The sequence below is a fragment of the Balaenoptera physalus genome (assembly GCF_965194825.1).
Source record: "Balaenoptera physalus genome assembly, chromosome: 3".
Taxonomy (NCBI): domain Eukaryota; kingdom Metazoa; phylum Chordata; class Mammalia; order Artiodactyla; family Balaenopteridae; genus Balaenoptera; species Balaenoptera physalus.
Genome location: NC_138890.1, coordinates 7,120,780 through 7,148,605, shown reverse-complemented (window position 1 = coordinate 7,148,605; position 27,826 = coordinate 7,120,780). Strand labels below are relative to the sequence as shown.

Here is a 27,826-nt window from a genome sequence, read left to right as displayed (position 1 = left end):
ACGGTGTGGCCGGAGAAGGGGCCGAGCAGTCCCTGGACAGCAGCAAGCTGTCTCACACTGAAAATAGAGCTCAAAGGGACAGGCCACAGCGTGGTAACCTGCGGTGCGGGCGAGGGCTGGGGAGACGGCTGCCGGGCCCCCCCCTCCCATTCAGCTTCCATAGTGTCTCGGCCTCACTGATCAACCTTGTTGGCAGCCGTGTTCTTTCCCTTGTGACCGTGGGCTGCCAGGCAGGTGGCACGGCTCCTGGTGTCTCCTCTGGCCGCTCTTCTCCCCAAGTGCTTCTTCATGTGCTGTTTAAAGAGCTGGCTGGGATCGCCAGCGGGCTTCGCTCCCATCTTCTCCAGGGGCTACCGGCCACCTCCTGGGATCTTTCGTCCTCTTCTCCGGTCCCACCTCCTGTTAGGCATGAGCCCGTGGGTTAACTAGGGGCTCTCCGGGTGAGCTCCACACCAGCCAGACGCCCCAGAAAGTCAGGTGCTGCGGACCCCAGCCCTCGGCCCAGCTGATCGGAAGTGCCCACTGACCATGTGTGTGTCTGGCCCTCCCCTGTGCAGGCTGGTCAGTACGGCGTGGCCCAGACGCGGAGGCGGGCCATCATCCTGGCTGCGGCCCCCGGAGAGCAGCTCCCTCTGTTCCCAGAGCCGCTGCATGTGTTTGCGCCCCGGGCCTGCCAGCTGAGTGTCGTAGTCGACGACAAGAAGTTTGTCAGCAACATCACCAGGTAGGAGCACCCGCGGCCAGCCCGCTGTCCTGGCGCTTGGGAGCCTCCCCCGCGAGGCCTGGTGCGGGTGGACCTCTGTGAAGAGGCCCGAGCCGAGGAGAAAGTGTTAGCGAGGAGCAGACAGCGCTGCGTCCGGCCTGCCCTGCGAATGCTGTGCCACCTCTGGTCTCGTTCTGACCCCGAGTGCCCTGTGTCCAGGGCAGTGGCCAGAAGCCTGGCCGCAGTCACGGGCAGAGCCCACACTATAGCCTGTCCCCTTTTCAGACGGGGTCTGAGAAGAATACTGCCCCTGTGACCTCGGGCGGCCCTTTGACCCCGAGCCGGGTTGCCTTCTCTGGAGAAGACGGTGCCAGCAGTCGGGGGACAGCAGTTGTGACTCACACACACGGTAGCTGTGTGTGTCCCCAGAGGTGCCACGATCTGTGCTCTGTTGCAGGTTGAGCTCGGGTCCGTTCCGAACCATCACCGTGCGGGACACGATGTCCGACCTTCCCGAGATCCGGAACGGAGCTTCGGCGCAGGAGATCTCGTACAATGGGGAGCCCCAGTCCTGGTTCCAGAGGCAGCTCCGGGGCTCGCAGTACCAGCCCATCCTCAGGGACCACATCTGTAAGGTAACGTCGCCTCCATGAAGCGGGGCCTCCTCCCAGCGGCCTCCCAGGAACAGCTCTGTGGTGGGAGCCCAGCCAGGGCTTGCGGGGGAAGCGGGATCTGATCTCGGCCCCCTTCCAGCTCCTTCTGCTCTTGGCCCCTAACGCAAACTCCGCCACCTCAGCCGGCCCCCGGCCTCACACCTCACTGCCTCCTGCTTCTCCCCTTGCACCCCACCCCCGCCCCAGTACATGGTCCTAGAAAGTGTCAAGCAGAGCTTATACTCTGCCTAGAATCGGGCTAGAATGGTGTGTCTGGCCTTCGTCTCCTATGACTGGTCTTGTCTCAGCACCGCTCTTCTCTGGGCATCTCCCAAACGCACCAAACCCCAGCTCTCCCCGCCGCCGGCTCCTCCTGTCCTGCAGGGCTCAGCTCCGACGTCACCTCCTCAGAAGCCCCGCGCTTGCCTGAAGCCGTCCCTTCACCCGTTCCCCCGTCGTTCCACATCCCTGCTCTGGTGTCTTCATGGCACGTGTGTAACCCCCAGGTTGTTGATTGGGGTCACTGCTTGTCTCCCACAATGGGATACAAGCCCCTTGGGGGTCCTGGTCACCGTGGTATGCCCGGTGCCCAGTACTGTGGCGCCCAGCCCACTGCACGTGGTCAGGTGCTCCCCGAGCTCAGCGACAGCTGGGCCTGCTGTGCTCTTCCAGGACATGAGCGCCTTGGTGGCCGCTCGCATGCGGCACATCCCTCTGGCCCCGGGCTCAGACTGGCGTGACCTGCCAAACATCGAGGTGCGGCTCTCTGACGGCACCTTGGCCAGGAAGCTGCGGTACAACTACCATGACAAGAAGAACGGCTGCAGCAGCGCCGGGGCTCTCCGCGGGGTCTGCTCCTGTGTGGAAGGTGGGACCCCCGCTTGTGCCCTGGCCCCCAGGTGTGGCTTCCTCAAGTTTGGGGTGAAGCCCCAGCCCCCTTAGGCTCTGCAGCGGGACAGTGGGCTCGGGGGAAGGAGCACGGTCCCCGGGATTTCTCAGCAGGAGATGCCGGGGCTGCCGCTCAGGAACCCAGCAGCCCTGGGTGGGGTGCAGACTTGCCAGGCCTGGGTGTCCCTGCTGCGCACGGCTGCTGAGAACAGGGTCCGCGATGAAGCTCTGCCTGGCAAACGGGGACTGTCGGCTGCTGTATCGTCCCGTTCCGTCAGCACAGCCCCATTGCAGCCCTCTCTTCCAACAGGCAAAGCCTGTGACCCTGCGGCCAGACAGTTCAACACCCTCATTCCCTGGTGCTTGCCCCACACCGGGAACAGGCACAACCACTGGGCCGGCCTCTATGGACGGCTCGAGTGGGACGGCTTCTTCAGCACGACCGTCACCAACCCCGAGCCCATGGGCAAGCAGGTAGGTCTGAGGGCCGCTTGGGCCTGGGCGGGGCGGAGGCACGGGCTTCGCGGCTGGGCCGGCCCCCCTCGCCGCCTCCTGCCTCTGCGCCCCGACCCGGGGTGGGCTTCCCGTGGCCCCGTCTCATTCCCAACCCCGTCGCGCCTCTTGTCCCCAGGGCCGCGTGCTCCACCCAGAGCAGCACCGCGTCGTGAGTGTGCGGGAGTGCGCCCGCTCTCAGGGCTTCCCCGACACCTACCGGCTGTTCGGCAACATCCTGGACAAGCACCGGCAGGTCAGTGGAGCGGAGTCGGCCCGGGTCTCCTCCCCCCCTGAGGAGGGGCGACCGGCACCGCGCACGAAGCGGCCCTGGCGGGAGGGAGACCGGGGGGAGGGGGTCGGTGGGGAGCTTGACTCGCAGTCACTTCCGAGGGGACGCTGAGCCCCCAGAGCTGGGGGCTGACTGGCCTCAGCACTCCCATGAGGGGGTGGTCAGGAAGGAGGGACCCTGTCCCTGGGGCCCAGGGCGCTCCCGGGTCAGGCGGAGTCGCCAAGTGTGTCGGGTGCCGTGGACAGCTGAGGCACGTTTAGCCCAAAGGAAAGTTCCAGCGCATTGCAGAGAGCAGACGAAATACACGGTGGTGAAAATTCACTGTTGCTAAGGGTTGAAACGAACCAATAATTCCTCCTGTTTCTCAGGGTGTTCCGTTTGGCTGTTAATGAAATGTATTTCCAAGTAATGCAGGCATGTGGCTGAAAAGGCTGGCAGTGCCTGGGGGTCACAGCGAGACCCTCCCGTCTCGCCCCCCTCGGCCATCCTGTGCTCTGGGAGCAGAGCTCTCAGCCAGAAGTGAAACATAGTAGCTTCCATATCCGGATTCTAAGATTTTCTAAAGCCCTTTAAAGGCCCCCTTCTCTGAGTGGTGCTTGACCTGCTGGTGTTTGGGGCGGGAGGATGAGCTGGGTGGAGGGTCTGAGCGCCATCCTGAGGGAAGGGCTTTGGAGGCCTGTGTGCACCTGAGACCAGGGGGCCCAGTGCCCGTGTCCGAGGGGAGGCTAGCGCTGACTCCAGCCGTGCCGAGCCAGACGTCGCCCTCCTTCCCTCCTGCAGGTGGGTAATGCTGTGCCACCGCCACTGGCCAAGGCCATCGGCTTGGAGATCAAGCGCTGTATGTTGGCCAGAGCACGAGAGAGCACCTCAGGTATGGTAGGGAGTGGTGGGGACAGCAGGGCTATGGCTTTAGGCTCTGAGACTGGGGCGGGTCACCCACCCTCCCTGGTGGCCTCGCGTCTCTCAGGGTTGCTCTGAGATGAGTGAGCGTGTGGGTAAGCGCGGAGCACTGGGGCCCGGCACGCAGTGGACGGGTGGTCAGATCTCGGGGCGCTTGCCTCTGTCCTGCTAAGTGAGTCTGGGTCGGCTGCGCCCGCCTCAGACACTAGCCCATAACCCAGGTGGTCTGGAAACCTTTAGGGAGCACCTGAGCAGTGTTCAGTCTCTGAATGCTGATGCAGAGCTGCTGCAGGTTCTTATGAGGTGGTCCTTTAACGTCAACGCCTGGGCATTAACGTAGCTCCTGGTTCACATACCTGATGTGCTTGCCTGTTGCTTTGTGTAGCATTACATACGTTCCCTGCAATGACTCTCCCTTTTATTTCTCTTCAGTTAAAATCAAGGAGGAGACTGCTAAGGACTAGTTCTGCCCTCCAATCGCCCTTGTTTCTGGCACCAGAGATCCCCAACGTGCACTGATATTGTTGTATTTTTAACATGTCAATCTGTCAGTTCAGATGTGTTGTACACGGTGTTTGTGGCCTTGGATGACATGAAGCTCTTCTGTGAGATTTGCTTATCGACTAATTTGACTTAGTGATGAAACTGTGCAGTACTTTGTCCGTTCTGGATTTTAAAAGTTTTTTATTATGCATTATATCAAATTTACCACTGTATGAGTGGAAATTAAGACTTTATGTAGTTTTTATATGTTGTAATATTTCTTCAAATAAATCTCTCCTATAAATCACCCTGGGTGATGTCTCCTGATTTACCAGGGACTTCTGGCCGCCTCTCAGCTGAGGCTGGATGAGAGTGGGCTCCTCAGTGTCGCAGGTGACCCCGTGGAGGCCTCGTCTGAAGTTAGACGTTCCATGCGTGTTTGGGGTGGGGGTGGTGGCTCAGTTCTGGCCAGTACGATGCAAGTGGAACTTGCTGGTGCGGTTTCCCGAACGCCCTTTAAAGGAAGAGTCTTGGACTCCCCGTGGCCTTGTAGCCCTTTGGTCTGGAGCGGGCTGTGATGCCTGGCAAGGCAGCAACTGTCCTGTGACCATGAGGCCAGAAGCCCCATGCAATGGATGGTGGAGCAGAAAGAGTCACTCGTAGCCCTGGCCTGCCACCCCCAGGCAGAACCCTTATTTGCTTAAGCATCTGGGAGGTGGGCTTTCCATACTTTCAGCGTGACTCAGTCCTACTGAATTCTGAGATGAACAACCCTTTTCTTTGGTTTGTCTTTGGGAAAAGACCTGCTATAAAATGACGACAAAGCAGAAACAGACAAAGACATGTGAGTCACCAGCACACACAACCCAAAGGGCTGCTGTTAGGATGTCAAGTAACACCTGCCCCACCACCTCTACGTGTGCTTTTAGGAAAGCACTTGGTGGCACCTCAACTGTAACTGTCCACGTAAGTCACGGGTGCCTTAATCATAAGACTAAGGGACTAGGACTTCCCTGGTGGCGCAGTGGTTAAGAATCCGCCTGCCAGTGCAGGGGACACGGGTTTGATCCCTGGTCCGGGAAGATCCCACATGCCGCAGAGCAACTAAGCCCGTGCGCCACAACTACTGAGCCTGCGCTCTAGAGCCCGAAAGCCACAACTACTGAGACCTCGTGCCGCAACTACTGAAGCCTGCGCACCTAGAGCCCGTGCTCCGCAACAAGAGAAGCCACCGCAAGGAGAAGCGCGCGCACCACAACGAAGAGTAGCCCCCGCTCGCCGCAACTAGAGAAAGCCACGTGCAGCAACAAAGACCCAACGCAGCCAAATCAATCAATCAATCAATCTTAAAAAAAGATGAAGGGACTAGAGATAATTCAAATGTAAAATTTAAGCTCCTTCATGGTAATTAAGATGTTCCCTCTTCTCTTGTAAACGACACTGCACTGAACATCCTTGTATGGACTTTTCCATTGTATCCTTTAGGGAAATATGTAGAGAGCTTCCTGGATCACTGAGTATAAATGTTTTCATATTTCCCCTTCAGGTCATGTGGCTGACCTACCCCCCTGGAGAGGTTTTAATGCTTCTCCCACCAACAATGCCACCAAGGACTTTACCCTACCCTGGCTTTTGCCTCTTCGATCCTTGTCAATGGAATAGTGAGTTGTTAGCATTTTTTTTTTTTGGCTACGTGCATGGCTTGCAGAATTAGTTCCCCGATCAGGGTTTGGACCCTGGCCCTCAGCAGTGAAGGCGCGTGGGGTCCTAACCACTGGAACACCAGGGAATTCCCTTGTTAGCATTTTTTAGGAGTGATTCAACACTCCCAAGTGTCTGGTGGCCACTGGAATTTGTTCCTTATCTCCGTGGTGACACATGCTGTCACCTTCGTCCTTGCTGGGGGCTGTCCCCTGCTTGTGTTACTTTCATCTTGAGTCATTCTATCTTTGCTGTAAAGAGATTTTATTTTTTAGGGATTAGATTTATATTTGTCTGCTCTTCTATTTTTTTAGAGCCTATTTAGAAAGGCCTTCCCCACCCCTAAATCAAACTAGTGTTTTCTTCTATATTTCTATGACATCTTAACATATGAATCATTTTTATGGGGCGGGAAATTGACATCTCAACTTATTTTTTCAACAGGTAACAAACGCACATGGTAAACACAACAGCTCGACATGGTAAAGTTCCCCCGTCAGATTTTATTTTTTAGCTATACGTTCTGCTTTTTTTTTTTAAGCTAAAAATGCATTAAAAAGTATATTGTGAGTACAGTGAAAAGTATGCTAAGTCTTCATTCCCAGGCCCCCTGACCAAGACACCAAATCCTTGTCTTTCCAAAGTCCTTCTGTGCCCGAGTGCAGACGTGTGTGTCTATCTTTGCTACAAATAAATGGTGGCATCGATTATAAGCGCTTTGCACTTTGAAGGTTGTTCTACCTAGGAGTGTCTCACTGGATTCCCATTGTAAACTGAGGTCTAATATGAAATGCACAAGTCCTGGGTGTGCAGCAGTTTATTCTGGTAAATGAATCAGTCTGAGGGCCGACATCCTTATCAAACTATAGAACGTTTCCATCACCCCAGAAGTCCCCTGTGTCCCTTCCCAGTTCAGTATCCTCCCTTGCCACCACCAACAGGCAAACTCTGGTCCACGTCCATCTTCATGGATGACTTTCACCTGTTGGTGCAGTGTGGGCTTCTCTGTCTGGCTGCTTTCACTCAGCCTAATGGTTTTGAGATTCACCCATGTTGCTAATGTATAATCGGTAGTTGGTCCCTCTTTCTCACTATGCAGAAGGAATGCCCTTATTTTAAACCTCATTATTCTGTGTTTTAAAGTCTTCATATAGATATTACAAGTTTCTTAACTCGATTCCTAGGTATTTAATCCTTTTATTACTAATGTATACAGGATGTTATTTTCCAAACAGTGGTCCTTTGCCTACAGAAAGATTATTGACTTCGTATTTTGTATTTATATATATATATTTTAACTTAGCCAACTTACTGAATTCCCTCATTTTTGTGATACTTTTCCAGTTGAGGTTTTCATTTTAGGTATTCAGTATGCTACCAGGAAAAATTTGAGGATCACGTTAGCATAAGGAGTGGAAACAGTGTTCTGTGGCTCAGCCGTTGGGTCTCAGCTGGGTGGTGGGCTGTCCCTCAGGGGTGCAGTTCCAGGGGTGGCCCAGGGTATACCTGCCTGTGAGGTATACCCACCTCCATGCACCCTGAGCTCGCTGGCCTGAGCCAGGCTTATGGACCTAGGGGGTGCTGCTGTGCTTGGGCGGGCCAGAGTGAGGGGACACTGCTGCCAGCACCTAGCTCCTGCCACCCTGGCCGACTGGCAGGGAAATTGTTCCTTCCATCAGGGTGGAAGTTGAGTCTTTTCTGGGGAGAATAGTGATTGTAGTAGATTGGCGTACATGTACTCTATTTTTGTAAATTGAAGTATAGCTGATTTACAATGTTGTGTTCATTACTGCTGTACAGCAAAGTGACTCAGTTATACATTTACATACGTTCTTTTTTTTATATATTCTTTTCCCTTATGGTTTATCACAGGATATTGAATATAGTTCTCTGTGCTATACAGTAGGACCTTGTTGTTCATCCAATCTATATATAAAAGCTTCCATCTGCTAATTCCAGCCTCCCACTCCATCCCTCCCCCAACCCCCTCCTCTTGGCAACCACAAGTCTGTTCTCTATGTCTGTGAGTCTGTTTCTGTTTCATAGATAGCTTCATTTGTGTCATATTTTAGATTCCACATATAAGTGATATCATATGGTATTTGTCTTTCTCTTTCTGATTTATTTCACTTAGCATGATAATCTGTAGTTGCATCCACGTTGCTGCAAATGGCATTATTTTGTTCTTACTTATAGCTGAGTAGTATTCCATTGTATATATGTACCACATCTTCTTTATCCATTCATCTGTTGATGGACATTTAGGTTGTTTCCATGTCTTGGCTATTGTGAATAGTGCTGCAATGAACATAGGGGTGGATGTATCTTTTTGAATTAGAGTTTTGTCCAGATATATGCCCAGGATTGCTGGATCATATGATAATTTTTTTTTAAAGATTTTTTTGATGTGGACCGTTTTTAAAGTCTTTACTGAATTTGTTACAATATTGTTTTTGTTTTATGTTTTGTTTTTTTGGCTGCAAGGCATGTGGGATCTTAGTTCCCTGACCAGGGAACGATCCCACACCCCCTGCATTGGAAGGTGAAGTCTTAACTACTGGACCTCCAAGGAAGTCCCAAATTGTAAGTAACCCCCTAGGTAATTCTATGTTTAGTTTTCTGAGGAACCTCCATACTGTTTTCCACAGTGGCTGCAGATTGGCGTACATTTAATCAATGGAAATCCACTGGTGCTCAAAACCTCATTACCGGACTTCCCTGGTGGTGCAGTGGTTAAGAATCCACCTGCCAATGCAGGGCACACGGGTTCGACCCTGGTCTGGGAACATCCCACATGCCATGGAGCAACTAAGCCCGTGCGCCACAACTACTGAGCCTGTGCTCTAGAGCCCGCAAGCCACAACTAGTGAGCCCACGTGCCACAACTACTGAAGTCCGGGCACCTAGAGCCTGTGCTCCGCAACAAGAAAAGCCACGCAATGAGAAGCACATGCACCGCAACGAAGAGTAGCCCCCGCTCGCCGCAACTAGAGAAAGCCCGTGCGCAGCAACGAAGACCCAGCGCAGCCAAAAATAAACAAATAAAATTAACAAACAAACACACACACACAAAAAAACCTCATTACCATTTGAGGTGACTATTCACAAATGCCCCCATTTTTTTTTTTTGGCCGCACAGCACGGCTTGTGGGATCTTAGTTCCCTGACCAGGGATTGTACCCGGACCCCGGCAGTGAAAGCACTGAGTCCTAATCACTGGACCGCCAGGGAATTCCTACAAATGCCACATTTTTAAATCATTGCAGCCTTTTCCGTCTTTTCAGCAGGGACTGTGTTTCATGATAACCAGATCGTGCCTGCTGATCAGAAGAAAGCTCTATTTCCAATAGAATGGCAATTAATAAATGTAGGTGAAAGAATAGACTGAGGTAATCATTTTGTAACCCTTAATGATCTAATTTATTCAGTCAAGAATCATGACTGAGATTTAAAAAATTTTTTAAACCATCTTAACCATTTTTAAGTGTACAGTTCAATGGCACTAAGTAATTTCACATTGTGGAACTATCAGTAGCTTCCGTCTCCAGAAGTCTCTTCATCTTGTGAAAATGAAACTCTGTCCCCATTAAACACCAACTCCTAGGGGTGTGGAGGAGGGATGGATTGGGAGTTTGGGATTAATAGATGCAAACTACTGTATAGAGAATGGATAAACAACAAGGTCCTACTATATAGCACAGGGAACTATATTCAGTATCCTGTGTTAAACCGTAAGGGAAAAGGATATGAAAAAGAATGTATATATATGTATAACTGAATCACTTTATACAGCAGAAATTAACAGAACATTGTAAATCAACTATACTTCAATAAAATAAAATTTTGAAGAAAGATGTGCTATGTATATACAATGGAATATTACTCAGCCATAAAAAACGAGTGAAATGATGCCATTTCCAGCAACATGGATGGACCTAGAGATTATCATACTAAGCAAAGTCAGTCAGACTGAGAAAGACAAATACCATCTGATATCACTTACGTGTGGAATCTAAAATATGACACAAATGAACTTACCTAAGAAACAGAAACAGACTCACAGACATAGAGAACAGACCTGTGGTCTCCAAGGAGGTGGGGGGGTGGGGGAGGGAAGGACTGGGAGTTTGGGATTAGCAGATGCAAGCTGTGATATATAGGATGGGTAAACAACAAGGTCCTCCTGTATAGAACACGGAACTATATTCAACATCCTGTGATAAACCATAATGGAAAAGACAATGAAAAGGAATATGTATATGTGTAACTGAATCACTTTGCAGTACAGTGGAAATTAACACAACATTGCAAATCAACTATACTTCAATTAAAAACAAAAAACAAAAAAAACCCCCACTAACTCCTCATCCCTCCCCAACCTCAGCCCCTGGCACCCACCATTCTGCTTTCTGTCTCTCTGGATTTGACTCCTTTAGCGACCTCATATGAGTGGAATCACACAGTATTTGCTCTTTGTGACTGACTTATTTCACTGAGCATGATGTCCTCAAGGTGCATTCACATTGTAGCAAGTGTCAGAAGTTCCTCCTCTCTTCTTTTTTAAAATACTTCTCTTTAGGTTTTTTTTTGTTTTTTTTTTTTTTTTTGGCCACGCCGCACAGCTTGTGGGATCTTAGTTTTCCGACCAGGGATTGAAACCGGGCCCTTAGTGGTGAGGGAACAGAGTCCTAAGTCCGCTAGACCACCAGGGAATTCTCAGAAGTTCCTTCCTTTTTTTTTTTTTTAATAGTTTTTTTTTTTTTTTTTTAATTAATTTATTTATTTATTTTTGGCTGTGTTGGGTCTTCGTATCTGTGCGAGGGCTTTCTCTAGTTGCGGTGAGTGGGGGCCACTCTTCATCGTGGTGCGCGGGCCTCTCACTATCGCGGCCTCTCGTTGCGGAGCACAGGCTCCAGTAGCGCAGGCTCAGTAGTTGTGGCTCACGGGCCCAGCTGCTCCGCAGCATGTGGGATCCTCCCAGACCAGGGCTTGAACCCGTGCCCCGTGCATTAGCAGGCAGATTCTCAACCACTGCGCCACCAGGGAAGCCCAATAGTTTTTAAAATAAATTTATTTGTTTATTTTTGGCTGCGTTGGGTCTTCATTGCTGTGCATGGGCTTTCTCTAGTTGTGGTGAGCTGGGGCTACTCTTCATTGACGTGAGTGGGCTCCTCACTGCGGTGGCTTCTCTTGTTGTGGAGCACAGGCTCTAGGTGCATGGGCTCAGTAGTTGTGGCTTGTGGGCTCTAGAGTGCAGGCTCAGTAGTTGTGGTGCACGGGCTTAGTTGCTCTGTGGCATGTGGAATCTTCCTGGACCAGAGCTCGAACCTGTGTCCCCTGAATTGGCAGCCGGACTCTTAACCACTGCATCACCAGGGAAGTCCCTCGTTTTTAAGACTGAACAGTATTCCATTGTATGAATGGACCACATTTTGTTCATTCATCCATTCATGGACTCTGTGGTTGCTTCCACCTTTTGGCTAGTGTGAATCATGCTGCTATGAATGTGGATGTACAAATATCTGTTTGAGACCCCGCCCCCCTTTTTTTTTTTTAATCTTTTGGCCATGCCGCATGGCATGTGGGATCTTAGTTCCCCAACCAGGGATCGAACCCGTGCTGCCTGCAATGGAAGCTTGGAGTCTTAACCACTGGACTGCCAGGGAAGTCCCGAGACCACACTTTCAATTCCCAGTAGAATTGCTGGGTCATATTTCTATTCTACAGAAATTCTATTTCTAATTTTTTGTGGACCTGTCATACTGTTTTCCACAACAGAAGGAGGGGATTTTTGGTCTTTTTTTAGTGAAATAAATATTCAAGGCACAGCGGAAGCCCATTTGTGTGCCTCTCGGATCCCCGTCTGCTACTTCCCCAGACACAACCACTATGAAAGTGTTGGTCTGTCTCCTTCCTGTCCAGGTTTTCCCACAGTTATCACATGACCCTAAACTCAGCTATTCTCTGTGTGTTTAGAAACATTAGGTTAATCTATTCTACCACACATATCTATCTGCAACCTGCTTTGCTCCCTCAAGCATGTTTGCAGTTTTTAAAAAGCAAGCTATAGAAAAAAAGACACTGAATCCCACGACAGCCAAAACAAATGGTCAGCACTTGTTTCCTCTTTTTGTGTCATGAGGAAGCCTTTCTAACACCCCATCATCACCACGGTGACCATAATCACGCACATGTGTAATGTGCCTGTCAGCTTTGTCCACACTGACATGCAATCGTTTGCAACTACCAATCAAAAACTTACACAGACATCGTCACACAACCACTCATCTACCGCTGACTATTGCAGTCCTGGTTCTGGGGCTGGGCATGCACGTAGCAATAAGACAGACCAATGCCGCCCCTGCCTGTCTCAAGAACAAGACAGGCAGCCAAACTCCACAACGAACAAGGGGATTTGAAAGAGTGAGAACTGCTACAATCAAAATAAAGCAGAGAATTGGGATGGAGGGACTCTGATCTTTGCTTTGTTCCTCCCCAGATTTTATTATTAAAATGCACAGATGGGGGCTTCCCTGGTGGCGCAGTGGTTGAGAATCTGCCTGCCAATGCAGGGAACACGGGTTCGAGCCCTGGTCTGGGAAGATCCCACATGCCACGGAGCAACTGGGCCCGTGAGCCACAATTACTGAGCCTGCGCGTCTGGAGCCTGTGCTCCGCAACAAGAGAGGCCGCGATGGTGAGAGGCCCGCGCACCGCGATGAAGAGTGGTCCCCACTTGCCGCAACTAGAGAAAGCCCTCGCACAGAAACGAAGACTCAGCACAGTCATAAATAAATAAATAAATAAATAAAAGAACGTGAATTTCTAAAAAAAAAAAAAAAAAAAAAAAAAAAAAAATGCACAGAACTTATATGTGTAGCTGGATTTTTTTTAAGGATCTGACCCCTTTTTTTTAAGGGTAGCTGGATTTTTTACGTGTGTATTTGTCTGTGTCATCAACCGCCCAGATCAAGATGCAGAAAATTCCCATCACCTGCCTGGCACCCCTAGCAAGTGGGTCCCATCCCCATTAAGAGATGGTCACAGTTCTGATTTCTGTTACTATGCATTAGTTTCGCCTGTTTGAGAATTTCACACCAATGGAATCATATGGTATCTATTGTTTTGTGTCTGTGACATGCATCCATGTCACCGTGCATCAATGTCATTTGCTCCTCTTTATTGCTACATGGTACTCCATTGTAGAGACGGAAGACAGTTTTTTGTCCATCCATTTGTTGGTGGACTTTTGAGTTGTGTTATGACCTGAACTGTGTCCCCTGGAAATTCATATGTCGAAGCCCTAACCCCCAGTACCTCCGAATGTGAGTGTATTTGGAGATAGAGTCTTTAAAGAAGTGATTGAATTAAAATGAGGTCACTAGGATTTGCAGCTGCATGGATGGACCTAGAGATTATCATACTAAGTGAAGAAAGAGAAAGAGAAATACCATAAGATATCACTTACACAGTTTGGAATCCAAACTGTGATACAAATGAACTTACGAAACAAAAACAGACTCACAGATATAGAACACAAATTTATGGTTACCAAAGGGGGAAGGGGGTAGGGGAGGGATAAATTAGGAGTTTGGGATTAGCAGATACAAAGTACTGTATATAAAATAGATACAACAGGGTCGTATTGTATAGCACAGGGAACTATATTCAATATCCTATAATAAACCATATTATAGGATATAGTAAAACCTCCCTCCCTCCCTCCCTCTCCCTCTCTCCCTCCCTGTCTCTCCCTCTCTGGGAGGGAGAGAGGGGGGAGAGGGAGAGAGGGAGAGGGAGGGACAGAGAGGGAGAGGGAGGAGAGGAATCAGGGAGAAATCAGAGAAAGAACACACTATCTACATTTCTGTAAAATGACACCGGGGATCCTTACACAACCAGGAGAAGATAACACGGAGAGGCTCTTGCTCAGCTGGAGCTGGAACTGCAGACGGGGCCAAACCCCACCAGGCTGGCCACACATGTCCAGCCGCCGCCCCAGCCCCGTGAGACCGGTCACCGGGGCTCTGAATGTCTGCTCCAGGGAGCTGGGGTTCACCCTCTCCCCCGGGAGGCCGGGCCAAGACAGCAGGGCCCCGGGCTGGACACACAGGGGGAAAAGCAGCCCCACAGGACAGCTTGTGCGAGCAGATTCAGCTGCCAGATTCCAGAGGCCCGGGATCACCGTGTGGCCCGTGAAACCCAGGAGCCACGTGGGTCTTGCTGCCCGGGACAGGGGCTTGGGGACCAGAAGTTAGGGCAGCAGAGGTTGGCGTGATGGACCTGAAGCACCTGCCTGGGTCAGCGTGCATCCGTGGCTGTCCCCGAAATCTAGCCGCCCAGAGGCAAACGAGGTGTCACATCTCATGCAACAGCCTGTTACACAGAACCGATGAGGACGCTCAGCCCCGTCTGAACCCCGGGCAGAGCTCACAGGCCGCTGCCCACCCGACCCGGAGTTTGCAAAACTGTCCACGGGGGTAAGACCGAAGCAAGTTTGTAAAAGGCTGAGGAACCGATCAACTGGGAAGGAGCCTGTAGAGACAGGAACTAAACGCGATGCCTGAGGCCTGGCTCGAGCCAGATGGGGCCAGAAACGTAAAGACTGCCATGGCCGGGGGGACTTCCCTGGTGGCGCAGTGGTTAAGAATCCGCCTGCCAGGCCATTTCGTGGATGACGGGTGTGAGAGAGCATCTGCGGGTGCCAGGCGGGAGGGGACCGGGAAGACCCAGCCAAGGGTGTGTGGATTTGAGCCTCCGCATTTCTAACCCGAGATCTCGAAATGCATCGTGATTCCTGTCCGTTGGAGTGTAAAGTTTAGGTAGGGAATCTTGGAAACGACGGTAACACGACTGAATTGGAACAAGCTTTTGGACCACTAAAATTATGGACCACTCCGAAGTGTGTGGGTTGCTAGAAACCCTACCGACTTCGATTTAGTTGAATTTGAAGATCCCCCAGATGCAGCCGATGCTGTCCGAGAACTAGATGGGAGAACAATATGTGGCTGCCGAGTAAGAGTGGACCTGTGGAATGGGGAAAAGAGAAGTCGAAATCGTGACCGCCTCCTTCTTGTGGTCGTCGCCCTCGACATGATTATCGGAGGAGGAGTCCTCCACCTCGCCACACATCTCCGAGACGGAGAAGCTTCTCCCTCAGCCAGAGCAGGTCCCTTTCTAGATATAGGAGAAGAGAGAGATCACCGTCCCAGGAGAGAAATCACAAGCCGTCCCGATCTTTCTCTACGTCTCCTAGCCGATCTAGGCCAAATGAAAGGAAATAGAAGACCACTTTGCAAGAGGAGTGGTGTACAGGCAATAACTTCGTTTGACAGGAGTATGTACAGAAAATTCAAGTTTTGTTTGAGACTTCCGAAGCTTGGTGCACTTTTTAAATGTTTTAGCTGTTCACATTTGTTTGTCTCTTGGAACAGTGACACATAAAGGTGTCAATCTCTCTGGTTTGAAATGGGTCATATGAGGCATGTAATATGAAGAATTGTTACTTTACAATGTTCCCTTAAGCAAAATTGAATTTGCTTTGAATTTTTAGTCCTGCCTAGACTGATAATAAAACTCTAACTCCTGCCCAGCTAAAGTGTGATGTTTAATATGATGGAAACAAAACTGGCAAACATTGAAAAGACCTTCTGTAGCTGGGATATGGTATGCAGCTGTAGTTAAGCAAGCAGTCTTTAAAAGCTGCTGTGAACACAAGCCAGCAGGTAAAAATTAAAGCTGCACCTTTACCCTAGATTAGAGGTTTAAAAATTCCACCAGTCTTCACACCGGACAAGAGGTTGTCCAGTGGGTTTAGAATCTAAGAAGTTTCAAGAAAGTTAGTTTACCTTTGCTTTAGGTCATAAGTTCCTTCTGTGATTGCTATATATGAATGCATAACTCTTTGTAATATTATTTGGAAATTTGAGACTATTCAAGATACCAATGTCCTCTGCCAGTTTAAGGGTCCATTGTAGAGCTGAACTTTGAGTTACTGTGCAAGATTTGTTTTTTCATGCTGTCATTTGTAATATGTTGTGTGAGAATCCTTGGGATTAATGTTTTGGTTACAAAAAACAAACAAACAAAAGAATCCTCCTGCCAATGCAAGGGACAGGGGTTCGAGCCCTGGTCCGGGAAGATACCACGTGCTGCAGAGCAACTAAGCCCGTGCGCCACAACTACTGAAGCCTGCTCTCTAGATCCTGGGAGCCACAACTACTGAGCCCGCGTGCCACAACTACTGAAGCCCGGACGCCTAGAGCCCGTGCTCCGAAACAAAACAAGCCACCGCAATGAGAAGCCCGCAATGAAGAGGAGCCCCTGCTCGCCGCAACTAGAGAAAGCCCGCGTGCAGCAACGAAGACCCAACGCAGCCAAAAATAAATAAATTAAAAAAAATGACCACCATCGGGACGGCTGGGGGACAGCTCCACGCTCTGCTTCCCAAGGGGGGCCTGCACCCGGGGACTCAGGAGGCGCCCTTGCTCCTGGCGATGTGTCCGGAGGCCCCGGCGCAGAAACAGCACACACGGCATCCACGTAGGGAGGCCGGGCCCGGGGAGCACACGGGGTCTCCCTGGTACTGTTCTTGCCACTTCCCTACAGGTGTGCAGTTTTCAAAATAAAGCATTCGGGGAAGAGGGCAGAAGCTGAAAAAGCCGCCCAGGACCCAGCCCTTCAAGACCTCACGACGGGTCAGGTGGCGGAGGACCCTGTGAGGTTAAAGAAACATCACAGAGAGCGGGGGGTGGGGTGGGGGGGTGGAGGGGGGATGGGGTGGGGGGGTGGAGGGGGGGGTGGGGTGGGGGGGTGGGGGGGTGGAGGGGGGGTGGGGGGTGGAGGGGGGGTGGAGGGGGGGTGGGCGGGGTCTCGAGGGACAACTTCCTTCGGGGCAGAATCTCGATAGACAGATAGCCACCTTCCCCTCGGAAGGATCCAGAACCTTGGGACCCAAACACTCTGAGCACCTCAGGAGGAGAAGGCCCTCCCGGGGGTCAGGGGCACACGGACGCCTCTCCACCACCCCGCGGGCCCGCACGCACCCAGCTCCTCGCGCGTGAATGGCAGGAAGGTCACGTCCCCGTTCAGGTTCTTGTTGAAGTCGAGGCACAGGAGACTCAGTTTCTTCTTGATGCTCTTGATTTTCTGAAAGAAGAAGACGGCCGTAAAATCGGGGGGCGGGGGCACGGAGGGGGGTTCAGGGAGAAGAGGCGGATGAGGCGGACGAGAGGAGGGAGATGGGAAAGAAAGGGTCTCGGGTCCTAACTGTTAAGACCCTCCTCAGGAGTTAACCCAAGGTGACAGCCTAAGCTTCAGCCATTTCAACGGAGCTAAGTTTCTGTCTCTTCAGGGTCTATCTGGTTTGCAGAAACAGGGAGAAATGGACCAGCCTGGGGGAGGGAGCGACGTGGGGCGCAGAGGAAGGTGCCGGTTCCCCGGGGCCCCTGCCGGGCCAGCAGCAGGCGGGGCGCCTCGAGGACCTGCCCAGGCGGCACCCCCTGACCGGCCCAGGACTCAGCGCGCCCAGCCCCGCTCCCGGGCTGAGCAGACGTGCCTGTCCGAGGACAGGAGGGGCGCTGGGGGAGCGTGCCCGCTGGCTCTGCCAGGCGCAGGGGCTCGTCGGGCACGTCTGGCTCAGAAGCAGCCCGAGGGACGCCGGGCCTCTGCAGGCAGCAGGCGCCGTGCCGGGCACTGGCCTCCCTGCAGCCTCACGGCCCCACCGGCCACGACTGGGCAGGAGCACAGGGCGCCCTGGGAGGGCGGGGCGGCACTCAGGACCCCGCACCGCGCCAGCAGGCCGCCTCTCCTGGGCGCCCCCCTCCCCGGGCGTCCCCGTGGTCCCTCCGGCCAGTGGTTCTCAAGTGTCAAGGCCGTCTGCGCAGCCCCAGTGTCCACACCCTCACCTCCCCCAGCTTCGAAGCTCCACGTGCCTGCCGCTGCGCAGGACTTCGGGGCCCACGCGCCCGGGACCACCCTGGATGCCGGAGTCCCACAGTCCTCTGAGTCCCGGTTTCCTCCACCGCAAGGCACAGCACCGGCCGAAGCGGGACAGCGTTTGTGCTGAGGAACAAGAACTGTCGCTGAGCCCTGGGTCGGGCCTGGTACCCGCGTTAACCGTGTCGTTCACTTTCTGACGCAAACCAGCCAGCGCAGGGCTGCACCCCAGCCCCTTCTGTACGGGGCTCCCACACTCGGGGCCACCGTCCCCCTGCCCTCATCACCCCGGAGAGGCCCGGAGACCCGGGCTCATTCTAGCCGATCCTGAGCCTGCTCCTTCCCGGGGACCCACACCTCAGGCTCCAGTCCCCAGCCACCCCTCCCCTCCTTCCTGCCGAACCCTCGTGCTCCTGGGAGGCCCTAGGGGACAAGGCGTGCCCCTGCCCAGAACCATGAGTGACAAGCTCTTTCCTCATCTGCTGGCCTCACTGTTCTCTGTCCTCCACACAAACCGACTCGGTCAGCCCTCACGACCACCTGTGAGGGGGTCCTCGGGTCACGCACGTTGCAGAGGGTGAACAGGGACAATGGGGTCCAGTGACCGGCCTCCGGGGACCCAGCCAGTTGGTGGCAGAGCTGCGTCTGATCCCGGCCATCAAGATGCGTGTAGCCACGGCGCCCCACGCCACGCACCGAGGTGACGCGCTCGACCATGGGTGGCTCGCCGTGCCCGCCCCCCTCCCCACCCCATGAGGCTGCCTCCCGGGAGGGGCCGGGCTGCCCATCGCCCGCCCGTCCAGGGTGCCGCAGGGACCCCGTCCTGCTGGACCAGGAGCGGGAGGAGCTGAGGGCTCTGGGGTCCACGCTGGGGGCAGAGGGGTGTCAGGCAGCTGGGAGGACCTGAAGGGACAGGCCCCGGGGGGGTGGGCCCACTGGGCCCCGCGGGGCCCCAGGGCTCAGCCAAGAGAGGAGGGAGGGGGTGAAGGCGGACGCCACGCTCGTCAGCCTCCCGTGGCCCCCAGCCTCCGTGCAGGAGGAAGGAGATGGGGCCGGGCGCTGGCTCTGTGTCCAGGCCGTGCTTTCCAGCCGGGCGGTCCAGGCGCCCCCTTCCCTTCCCTCGGCCCGGCCGCACCTGTGTTGGCCTGCCGGGACTTGATGAGCTTGTCCAGCAGCTCCTGGGGGACGACGCTGCCCGTGCGGTAGTGCTGGGACATCCTGAGCAGCGGCTCCACCTCCCACACCCAGTTCTCCAGCATCTGTGAAGGTGCCTCCACGAAGTCCCGCTCCACGTTCGTCCCGCTGAACATGGCGAACTCGGCCTGCAAAGCGGCCTGTGGAGTTGCAGGAGGGCCCACCCTGGACCCCAGACCTGCCCGGGACACAGTGAGGCAGAGAGCCAGCCGACCTGCGGGCCACCGCGTCCCCTGCCCACCCACGGAGCCAACGCTCTCCAGCCAAAGCCCCGCGCCCAGGAGGCAAAGGCGCAGACACAGAGGATCCGGATGGCGGCCGTTGGCAGGTGCTCGTCGTTCCTCTCTTGTGCCTGAAATTCTTGCTGAAGACACGGCGCCTGACACAGTGCGGCTGGAACCCAGGCCTGGCAGGTGTGGGTCCATACGAGCCCAGTGACCCTGGCATGTCCTTCCCAGGCCCCAGGGAGCAGGGCAGACGCTGCCTCCTCACTCCTGGGTCACTCGACCCCCAACTTCCGGTTCCAGCCCCAACTGCAAACAAGCGTCCTTCTCACGGTCTGCTGAATGCCCCGATGTGTGCATTTTTGTGTTTTCGGGGTGATTTCTCTGCTCAACACGGCTCCGAGCATAGAGCTGAAGTGTTGGCCGGTGTCTCAAGTGCAGGAGGGCGGTGATGTGCTCACGGGGACAGTGCGTGTGTTAGATGAGCTTCCTTTAGGTGAGGGTTACAGCCCCGCAGTGAGTGAATCACCAACTGCTATCAGACCAGGTGTCTCTAAACAGAAACGCACATCACATGTGGCTGCGTGGGGATCGGTGGCGACAACGTGGTGACAGAGGGTGACCCCCAGCCTCACACCACAGAAAACACTCCACCACAGTGGACAACAACAAAATGAAAAGCTTGACTACACAACTTCTAGGCAGAAAAGTTAGAAGAAACTCTTAGTGCCTCGGGTTAGAGAAAGATTTCTTCCATAGGACACAAAACGTGCAAGAAAACAGTGAATAGACTGAAATTCAAAGTCAAAACCTTCTGCTCATAAACATACTAGTAATAAGAGGGCCCTCCACACACGGGGACGTCCCTCAGCCACGCAGAGGGGTGAAGCCCTGACACTCGCTGCCACGTGGATGCACCCTGAGAACACGATGCTCAGCGAGAGAAGCCAGGCACAGGACACACAGGGTGTGACTCCACTGATGGGAAACGTCCAGAACAGGTAGATCCACAGAGTCATACAGTGGGTTCCCGGTTGTCAGGGGCTGACGAGGGGAAGGAGTGATAGCTAAGGGCATGTGGGACATTTTTGGGGTGATGGAGATGTTCCAAAACAGGGCAGTAGTGACGGCTGCACAGCTCAGTAAAGTGTCCCCACGCGCTCCGGTGCAGCCTGTGAGAGCATCGCTCTCAGGACGAAGGGCTGACCGCAGGAAGACTGAACGAGCACTGGGTCCGGGGCCCAGACGCTCAGCTGGGGGCCCCCCCGTGGGGAAGTCACTGGGACTTGCTGAGCCTCCACGGAGACTGGCAGTAGCTCCAGGGCCTCACAGGGCACGGCGTTCCCAGCCCCAGAGCCTTCCCTCTGGTTCTCATCACCTGCTGTCACCAGACCTGCAGGCAACGTTCCTTTCTTTTGTCTTTTTTAAAGGCAACTCTTGAGTACATGTATTTAACATGTAGGGAACCAGTCCTGACACCTTGATCTGGAGCTTCCAGCCTCCAGAGCCTCGAGGACATCCATTTCCATTGTTTATGCACCCAGTGAGTGGGGTTTGATGATGGAAGCTGACCCCGAGGGCGTCGCCACGTGCGGGGTGACGTCAGCGGAAGAATCCCGTGGTGAGGGTCTGCCTGAGGACCACGCGTGCGCCCGGGCCCTCCCCGCCCCCCTATCTGCAGCCCTACGCCCGCACCCACCTGGGAGCAGAGCTGGTGCATCACGTGCCCGAACTTGTGGAAGTAGGTCTCCAGCTCATCGTGCTGCAGCAAGGAGGGCGGGTCAGGCGGGGGCTTGGTGAAGGTGGCCACCATGGCCGCTATGGCGATCTGGCGGCTCCCATCCTGCCGCAGGCAGCCCAGCTGCAGGCCGAAGCAGGCCGCGTGCCCGGACTTCCGTTTCCTGGAGAGGGACGCGGGGTGAGGCCCAGCTTCCGCAGAGGAGCCCCTGCCCACGGCCGACAGGTTCCCGCACGCACGCACGCACCGAGGGTAGAGGTCCAGGTAGAACTTGCCGATGGATGACCTTGCCCAAGGCTGCGTCCTGGACCGTGTAGAGCCTCACATCTTCGTGACACACGTTGGCGCCCTCCTCCAGGTCGAAGGTCAGCCCCAGCAGCTCCTGGGAGATGCCCAGCAGCCCGCGCGTGACCACCTGCATGGGGAAGGACTCATTGAGCAGGTACTGGTCCACGCGGTAGCGCGTCTCCTCCTCCTGGTTCATGTAGTAACGCAGGTCCCAGGCGTTGATGGGTCCGTCAAAGTGCAGGCCCCGCCTCTGGCACTCGGCCTTCTTTAGCTCCAGGATCACGGCCGCTCCTGCTCCCCGAGGGGCTTCAGCTTCTGGGCCAGCTCATCTGCGGGCGGAGGGGAGAGGCTCGGCTACGTCCCTGTGGCGGCCCCCCAGCCGCTCCCCACCCTGCGCCCCTCGAGGCAGAATGAAGGGTCCGGGAAGGTGACCCCCAAGGGCTGACAGTGGGGTCTCAGGCAGCGCCACGTCCAGTCAAGGTCCGCCTGACGCCCTCCCCACTGGGCCCCAGGGGGATGCGGGGTTACCTAGGAAAGTGGCCACCACCTGGCTGGTCTTGGCCATGTTCATCTCCTGCACGGAGTCGGCACACGTGCTGAACCCAAGCAGGTGGGACTTCTGGGCCTGCAGCCTCACCAGCTCCCCGAGGATCGTGCAGTTCTCCTGGAACCCAGAGACGGCCAGCGCTGGGGACTGTGGGCCACGCCCTCCCCACGGGCCCCGGGCCAGGTCTCTGCGGGCGGGCAGGGCTCTCAGGCCACTGGCGGGCACAGCCAATCCCCCTCCCTCCTCCTCCTGGCCCGGATTTCTAGACACTTTGGTGCTGTCCTAACACGTGGTCTTTATGAACACAGGTCCTTTTGGAACCAGAAACGGCGTGAACCGTGATGGGCTCTAAGGCCAAGGGCAGGAAGAAATGCGACCAGGCTCTCCAGGAGCCACCCAGGGGCCTCCCCGGGCTCAACAATACAAACTCGGCTGCCGTGCAGACAGCAGCTCATCCCCACGGCGCCCGAACAGCCAGCCCCTGGACGGCGAGAGGCCTGTCGCTGCAGGTGGCCCATGGCTGGCTGGTGAGGCCCGGCCCCAGGCGTACGCCACCTTCTCTGGGGCCACCTCTCCGGGTCTGCGGTGGGGTTCTCCTGGGAGCCCCCAGTCACCACAGGACCAACGTGGCCTGTCTGCAGCCCAAGAAGGTGGGGACACAGGACTGTCCCCGTGCCCCCCGCATCACCCGCGAGGCCGAGCAAGCACCAGTGGTGTCTGCGGGGAAGATGAAGGGCTCATGCACAGCCCCCATCTACTGAAGATGCTAAACGGGAGGAGCACAGGCTGCAGCCACACGCGGTATGGACCAAACGCAAGTGTCCTTGCAGGAACCGATGTCTGAATGTCAAGGCCGTGCCCAGGCCACAGTGAGAAGGCCCAGCCGCCATGAAAGGCACAGAGAGGGGATGGGGGGCCATCTGCGCATCTGAGCTCATCGGGCATCACCCCAGAGGGAGAGGGAGGAGGAGAGAGGGAGACGGAGATACGGAGGGAGAGGGAGAGAAAGGGAGGGAGAGACGTCTCTCCCTTCCCTGGGGGTTCTCTAGTGAAGTCAAGTCTGAAAACCACTGCATTTCGGGACATGGGTCCTCGTGGAAAAGTTAAATAGTAGTTCATGGCATTATCGACACATATTAAAAAGGCTCAAATTCTTGGGGAGTCAGGGAGGGGAGCTGGCGGCTGCCTCATAAACAAGGAGAGATTGGGCGTCAGAGGAGGTGCCTGTGCAGCCCGCCGCCCAGGGCCCCGCAGACTTCATCTCTCAGCGGTGGTCCTGGGCTGGAGGTCAGCGGGGAGGTCAGGCCGTCCAAGCATAAACATTTACTTCAGGGCTTATTTAAAAGGCGCCTGGTGGTTGTTGAAGCAGAAAGAGAAAGCAGTGGGGAGAGGATGGGAGGGGGAGGGAGCCCCCCTCCTCAGCCCCTCTCCCTCCCTCCTTCTCCCCCTCCCTCCTTCTCCCTCCCTCTCTCTTTTCTGTACACCTGAAATTAACACAATACCGTTAATCAACTATACTTAACTATATTTAAAAAATAGATAAGTAAAATGAGGTCATTAGGGTGGGCCCAAACCAATATGACTGGTGTCCTTATAAGGATGATGTGAAGGCACAGGGAGAAAACAGCCATCCACAAGCCAGGGAGAGAGGCCTCAGAACGACATTTTGGTCTCAGAGCCCCAGCCTCCAGAACTGTGAGAAAATAAAATTCTGTTGTTTATAAGCCATTCAGTCTGTGGTATTTTGTTATGGCAGAAACTAATTCAAATTGTTCCCAGTTTTGGCCATTGTGAATAAATCTGCTATGTACATACTCTAATGCGTGGCCTTTTGTGGACGTGTATTTGTGGCTCTTATGAAGAATACTGAGAAATGAAATTCCACGTGTGACATCCAGTGAATCCCCAAGCTGCTGCTGAATTTCCAAGGGATGGCACACCCTGCATGTCCACACTCCCCTCCTTATGCCTTTTGCAGGGGTTGCTTCTGCCCTTGTCTTGGCTGCTGTCCTGTGGAGATTCTGGATGTGGAAAGAATGTTCGTGCCATGAAAAGGACCAAGAGAAGGGCTCGGGGACTTTTTTCCATTCAGCCTTGGACTCAGGCTTCTCCCCACTGCACTATGTTTCCCTGGGCCCCCTTTTATTATTCCTTGGAAAATTCCTGATTTTTAGAAAAAAAAATACATACTTGATGTTTAAGAAAAAGTGTTCCAGGGACTTCCCTGGTGGTCCAGTGGTTAAGACTCCACTCTTCCACTGCAGGGGGCACGGGTTCGATCCTTGGCTGGGGATCTAAAATCCCGCATGCCGCACGGTGCAGCCAAAAAAAAAGAAAGAAAGAAAAAAGAAAAAGTATTCCATACAGAAAGAATACTGAAAAGGAAGTACATGCATACCTCAGAGATATTGCAGATTTGGTTGTGAACCACTGCAGTAAAGCAAATATCAAAATCAATAAATGGATCAATCAATAAAGAGAATATCATGAGTCACAAATTTTTTTTTGGTTTTCCAGTACATATAAAAGTCACATTTACACTGTACTGTAGTCTATTAAGTGCACGATAGCATTACGTCTAAAAAAAAAATAAACCTTAGGGACTTCCCTGGTGGTGTAGTGGTTAGGAATCTGCCTTCCAATACAAGGGATGTAGGTTTGATCCCTGGTTAGGGAACTAATATCCCATATGCTATGGGACAACTAAGCCCTGGCGCCACAACTACTGACCCCGTGTGCTCTAGAGCCCTTGCGCCACAACTTGAGACAAGCCCGCGCACTGCAGTGAGGAAGCTCCCGTGTGCCGCAGCTAAGACCTGATGCAGCCAAATAAATAAATATTTTTAAAAACCCTTAATTTAGGGGCTTCCCTGGTGGCGCAGTGATTGAGAGTCTGCCTGCCAATGCGGGCGACGCGGGTTCGAGCCCTGGTCTGGGAAGATCCCACATGCCGCGGAGCGGCTAGGCCCGTGAGCCACAACTACTGAGCCTGCGCGTCTGGAGCCTGTGCTCCGCAGCAAGAGAGGCCGCGATAGTGAGAGGCCGGCGCACCGCGATGAAGAGTGGCCCCCGCTCGCCGCAACTAGAGAAAGCCCTCGCACAGAAACGAAGACCCAACACAGTCATAAATAAATAAATAAATAAATAAAATTTAAAAAAAAAAAGCCTTAATTTAAAAATATTGCTAAAAATGCTAACCATTATCTGACAACACAGGGTTCCCACAAACCTTCAACTGGTAAAAAATCTGCAAAGCGCAATGAAACGAAGTATGCCTGTAAAGATGAGGCCAAATTGAAACACCCAGAAGCATCAGTGTTTAGTGGTTAACGTCCTTCTGGGCAGCCAGAAATGGGCACAGTTTTCCCTCAAGGGGTGGTGTTCATATGAGTGGGCCGACATTTAGCTAATCCCTTAATCATGATGGTTGTGCAGCTTTCAATTTTCCAATCCTTTAAGCCACACTGTGCTGGACACTTTTTTACAGATGATTTAGTGCACTTGGATGTGTATTTCCTTGGACCAGTCCTGGAAGAAGAAGTGCAAGTTCCTGGATATGAAAAACATATTAAAATACATTTATATGTTACATCTCGCATATATTACATAAATGTGTGTTATATATTAATATACAAAGTATAACTTTGTAGTTATGTATATGTTTATATTTAAACCAAAAAAAATCACATGATAAAAATTTTAAATACAACAGAAAAATCCAAAAATAAGCTTTTCTTTCCTAATGGCTTCCTCTCAAAGCATCCTTTAGCAACAGTTTGATATTTCTTTTCCAAAAATAGTTTGCATATATCTACATATCTATGTGCTATTAAAGATTTACAAAAATTGTTTCCTATAGCATATGCCATTTTATATCTTGCTTTCTCTCCTTATCTTAGAGATATATATATATATATATATATATATATATATATATATATATATATATTTTTTTTTTTTTTATTTTGGCCGCACCGTGCTGACATGTGGGATCTTAATTCCCTGACCAGGGATTGAATCTATGTGCCCCGCATTGGAAGCGTGGAGTCTTAACCGCTTGACCACCAGGGAAGTCCCTCAGATATATTTTTTAACATGACCACAAAGGGACCTACTTCCTTAAAGACTGCATAGCATTTAATAGATTAGAGCATAGCATGTCTTAATCTATTTAACCAGCCCCATGAACGGACAGATAGGCATTGCTAGTTTTTGCTATCATAAACAATACTGCCCAGATAGCTTATTCTCACATCTTTGCATACATTTACAAGTTTTTCTCACAGGTTGAATTATTAGCTAGTTCAAAGGAAAATACATATGTGCATTTAAGTTTTAGTAGGTGTTGTCAATATTCCATCCAAAGAGTTTGCATAATTTCACGTACTAACAAAGTGTGGGAGTGTCTTTTTCTCTACATCTTTGCTACCATTGGATAAGATCAGTTTTTTACAGTTTTGCCCATCTGCTACATTGTTTGGATTTTGCACTCCTTGGAGTAAACTTGAGTGAGTTTGCACAAATGTTTATAGGCTCTCTGTACAAACTTTATAATAGTTTCTTCTGTGTAGACACTCTCTTTCTGTCTGTCTTTTTTTTTTTTTTGGTGGCGCTGCATGGCTTGTGGGATCTTAGTTCTCCAACTAGGGATCGAACCTGTGACCTCTGCAATGGAAGCTTGAAGTCCTAACCACTGCACGCCAAGGAATTCCCAACCACCCTCTTTATTTACTTACTTTCCCAGCCTCCTTCCTGGACTCCTGCTAATTTATTCCTTTCCACTCTATCCTCTACAGGCTTCCAGAATAATCTTTCTCACAAGAAAATCTGGTCACATTGGGTCACCACTCAAAACATGTCAGTGACCTCACCCACACCCCACAGCCTGCAGGATAAAGAGCCTATGCTCTTTAGTCTAGTTTAAAAAGTCCTTTATAATATGGTTCCTACCCCATCCCAAATGCCCATTAATTGAGCACTAAGTTCAGACACCCTGTGGGTGCTGGGGACCCAGAGATGAACGAAGCAGGCAAATGTCTGCTTTGTGCAGCAGTCTGCAGCAGTTTTTACTATTTTTTTCATTATTGCTTCTCTATAGGAGAAAAATGGAATTATCTTTAATTTAAATCAGTTTTAATCTAATTACATTTAATTTCTCCCTAACAACAGAAATTAAATGTTTAGGAATAAGATTTTGTCTGGGAGGGTTGGCTTTGGAGGGCCACAAGCCATTGTCATGTCTAAGGTTTTTTTGTTTTGTTTTGTTTTGTTTTTGCCACCCAAGAATTAGTTTTGGCCCCCTTGGGAGCCGTATCACTCCCATTGAGAATGCATGCTCTAGAGGGAGAGCTGGACAGTAAACAAGTAAATGGAAAAGATCATTTCAGGGAGCCAAGAATGTTACTGTGGATTTCCTGGTGGTCCAGTGGTTAGGACTCTGCGCTTCCACTTCAGGGGACCCGGGTTTGATCCCTGGTTGGGGAACTAAGATCCTGTAAGCCCCGCGGCGCGGCTAAAAATAAAAAAGTTACCAAAGGAGGAAGAATGGTTGAGGGGGCCACTTGACATCTTGATCATTTGAATCAGGAAAGCTCTTTCCAGACAAGGAAGACCAGCCTTGGTTTCTTCAGCTGCAAAATGGAAATAATAATTTCTCCCCACATGTCCTGCAAACAGTGAAAGCTCAATAACTGAGCTTTGTTGTTATTATTAATTTTTAATTTTTTAAAAAACGTAAATGAGATGCGATTCTATTTACCCACCTAGCAGGGTACCAGCGCCCAGCC

The 27,826-nt window shown here is 52.3% G+C and overlaps 2 protein-coding genes and 1 long non-coding RNA gene across 10 annotated transcripts in view; 2 read left to right on the top strand and 1 right to left on the bottom strand.

The window, feature by feature from the left end:
* DNMT1 (DNA methyltransferase 1) overlaps nt 1-4,718 on the top strand; it is a 42,199-nt gene extending 37,481 nt beyond the window's left edge. For 5 of the 6 annotated variants that reach the window (XM_082454869.1, XM_082454868.1, XM_082454867.1 and 2 more), the window contains exons 34-40: nt 558-724; nt 1,161-1,338; nt 2,029-2,224; nt 2,555-2,718; nt 2,876-2,992; nt 3,809-3,899; nt 4,361-4,718. In XM_082454869.1, coding sequence (XP_082310995.1) covers nt 558-724; nt 1,161-1,338; nt 2,029-2,224; nt 2,555-2,718; nt 2,876-2,992; nt 3,809-3,899; nt 4,361-4,392 — 945 coding nt within the window. In that variant the 3' untranslated portion in view covers nt 4,393-4,718. Of the gene's footprint in view, nt 1-557; nt 725-1,160; nt 1,339-2,028; nt 2,225-2,554; nt 2,719-2,875; nt 2,993-3,808; nt 3,905-4,360 lie in introns of all 6 variants that reach the window. The other variant, XM_082454872.1, reaches the window with a different exon arrangement.
* A 16,525-nt stretch (nt 4,719-21,243) lies between these two features.
* Nucleotides 21,244-22,352, bottom strand: LOC309657426 (thimet oligopeptidase-like). Of its 3 annotated transcripts, XM_082454839.1 has the most exons (3): nt 22,022-22,352; nt 21,453-21,822; nt 21,244-21,368 (listed from the first exon to the last, which is right to left on the bottom strand). In XM_082454839.1, exons 2-3 carry the CDS (start codon nt 21,687-21,689, stop codon nt 21,249-21,251), a joined length of 357 nt encoding a protein of 118 aa, XP_082310965.1. In that variant the 5' UTR covers nt 21,690-21,822; nt 22,022-22,352; the 3' UTR covers nt 21,244-21,248. The 3 variants fall into 3 exon arrangements, with proteins under 3 accessions (XP_082310965.1, XP_082310963.1, XP_082310964.1); XM_082454837.1 differs by having other exon boundaries at nt 21,244-21,822; XM_082454838.1 differs by having other exon boundaries at nt 21,244-21,822; nt 22,041-22,352.
* LOC309657427 lies at nt 21,512-24,394 on the top strand. The gene is made up of 2 exons (XR_014261809.1): nt 21,512-21,647; nt 22,349-24,394. It is a non-coding gene; the product is annotated as an uncharacterized lncRNA (long non-coding RNA).
* The last annotated feature ends 3,432 nt before the right edge of the window (nt 24,395-27,826 follow it).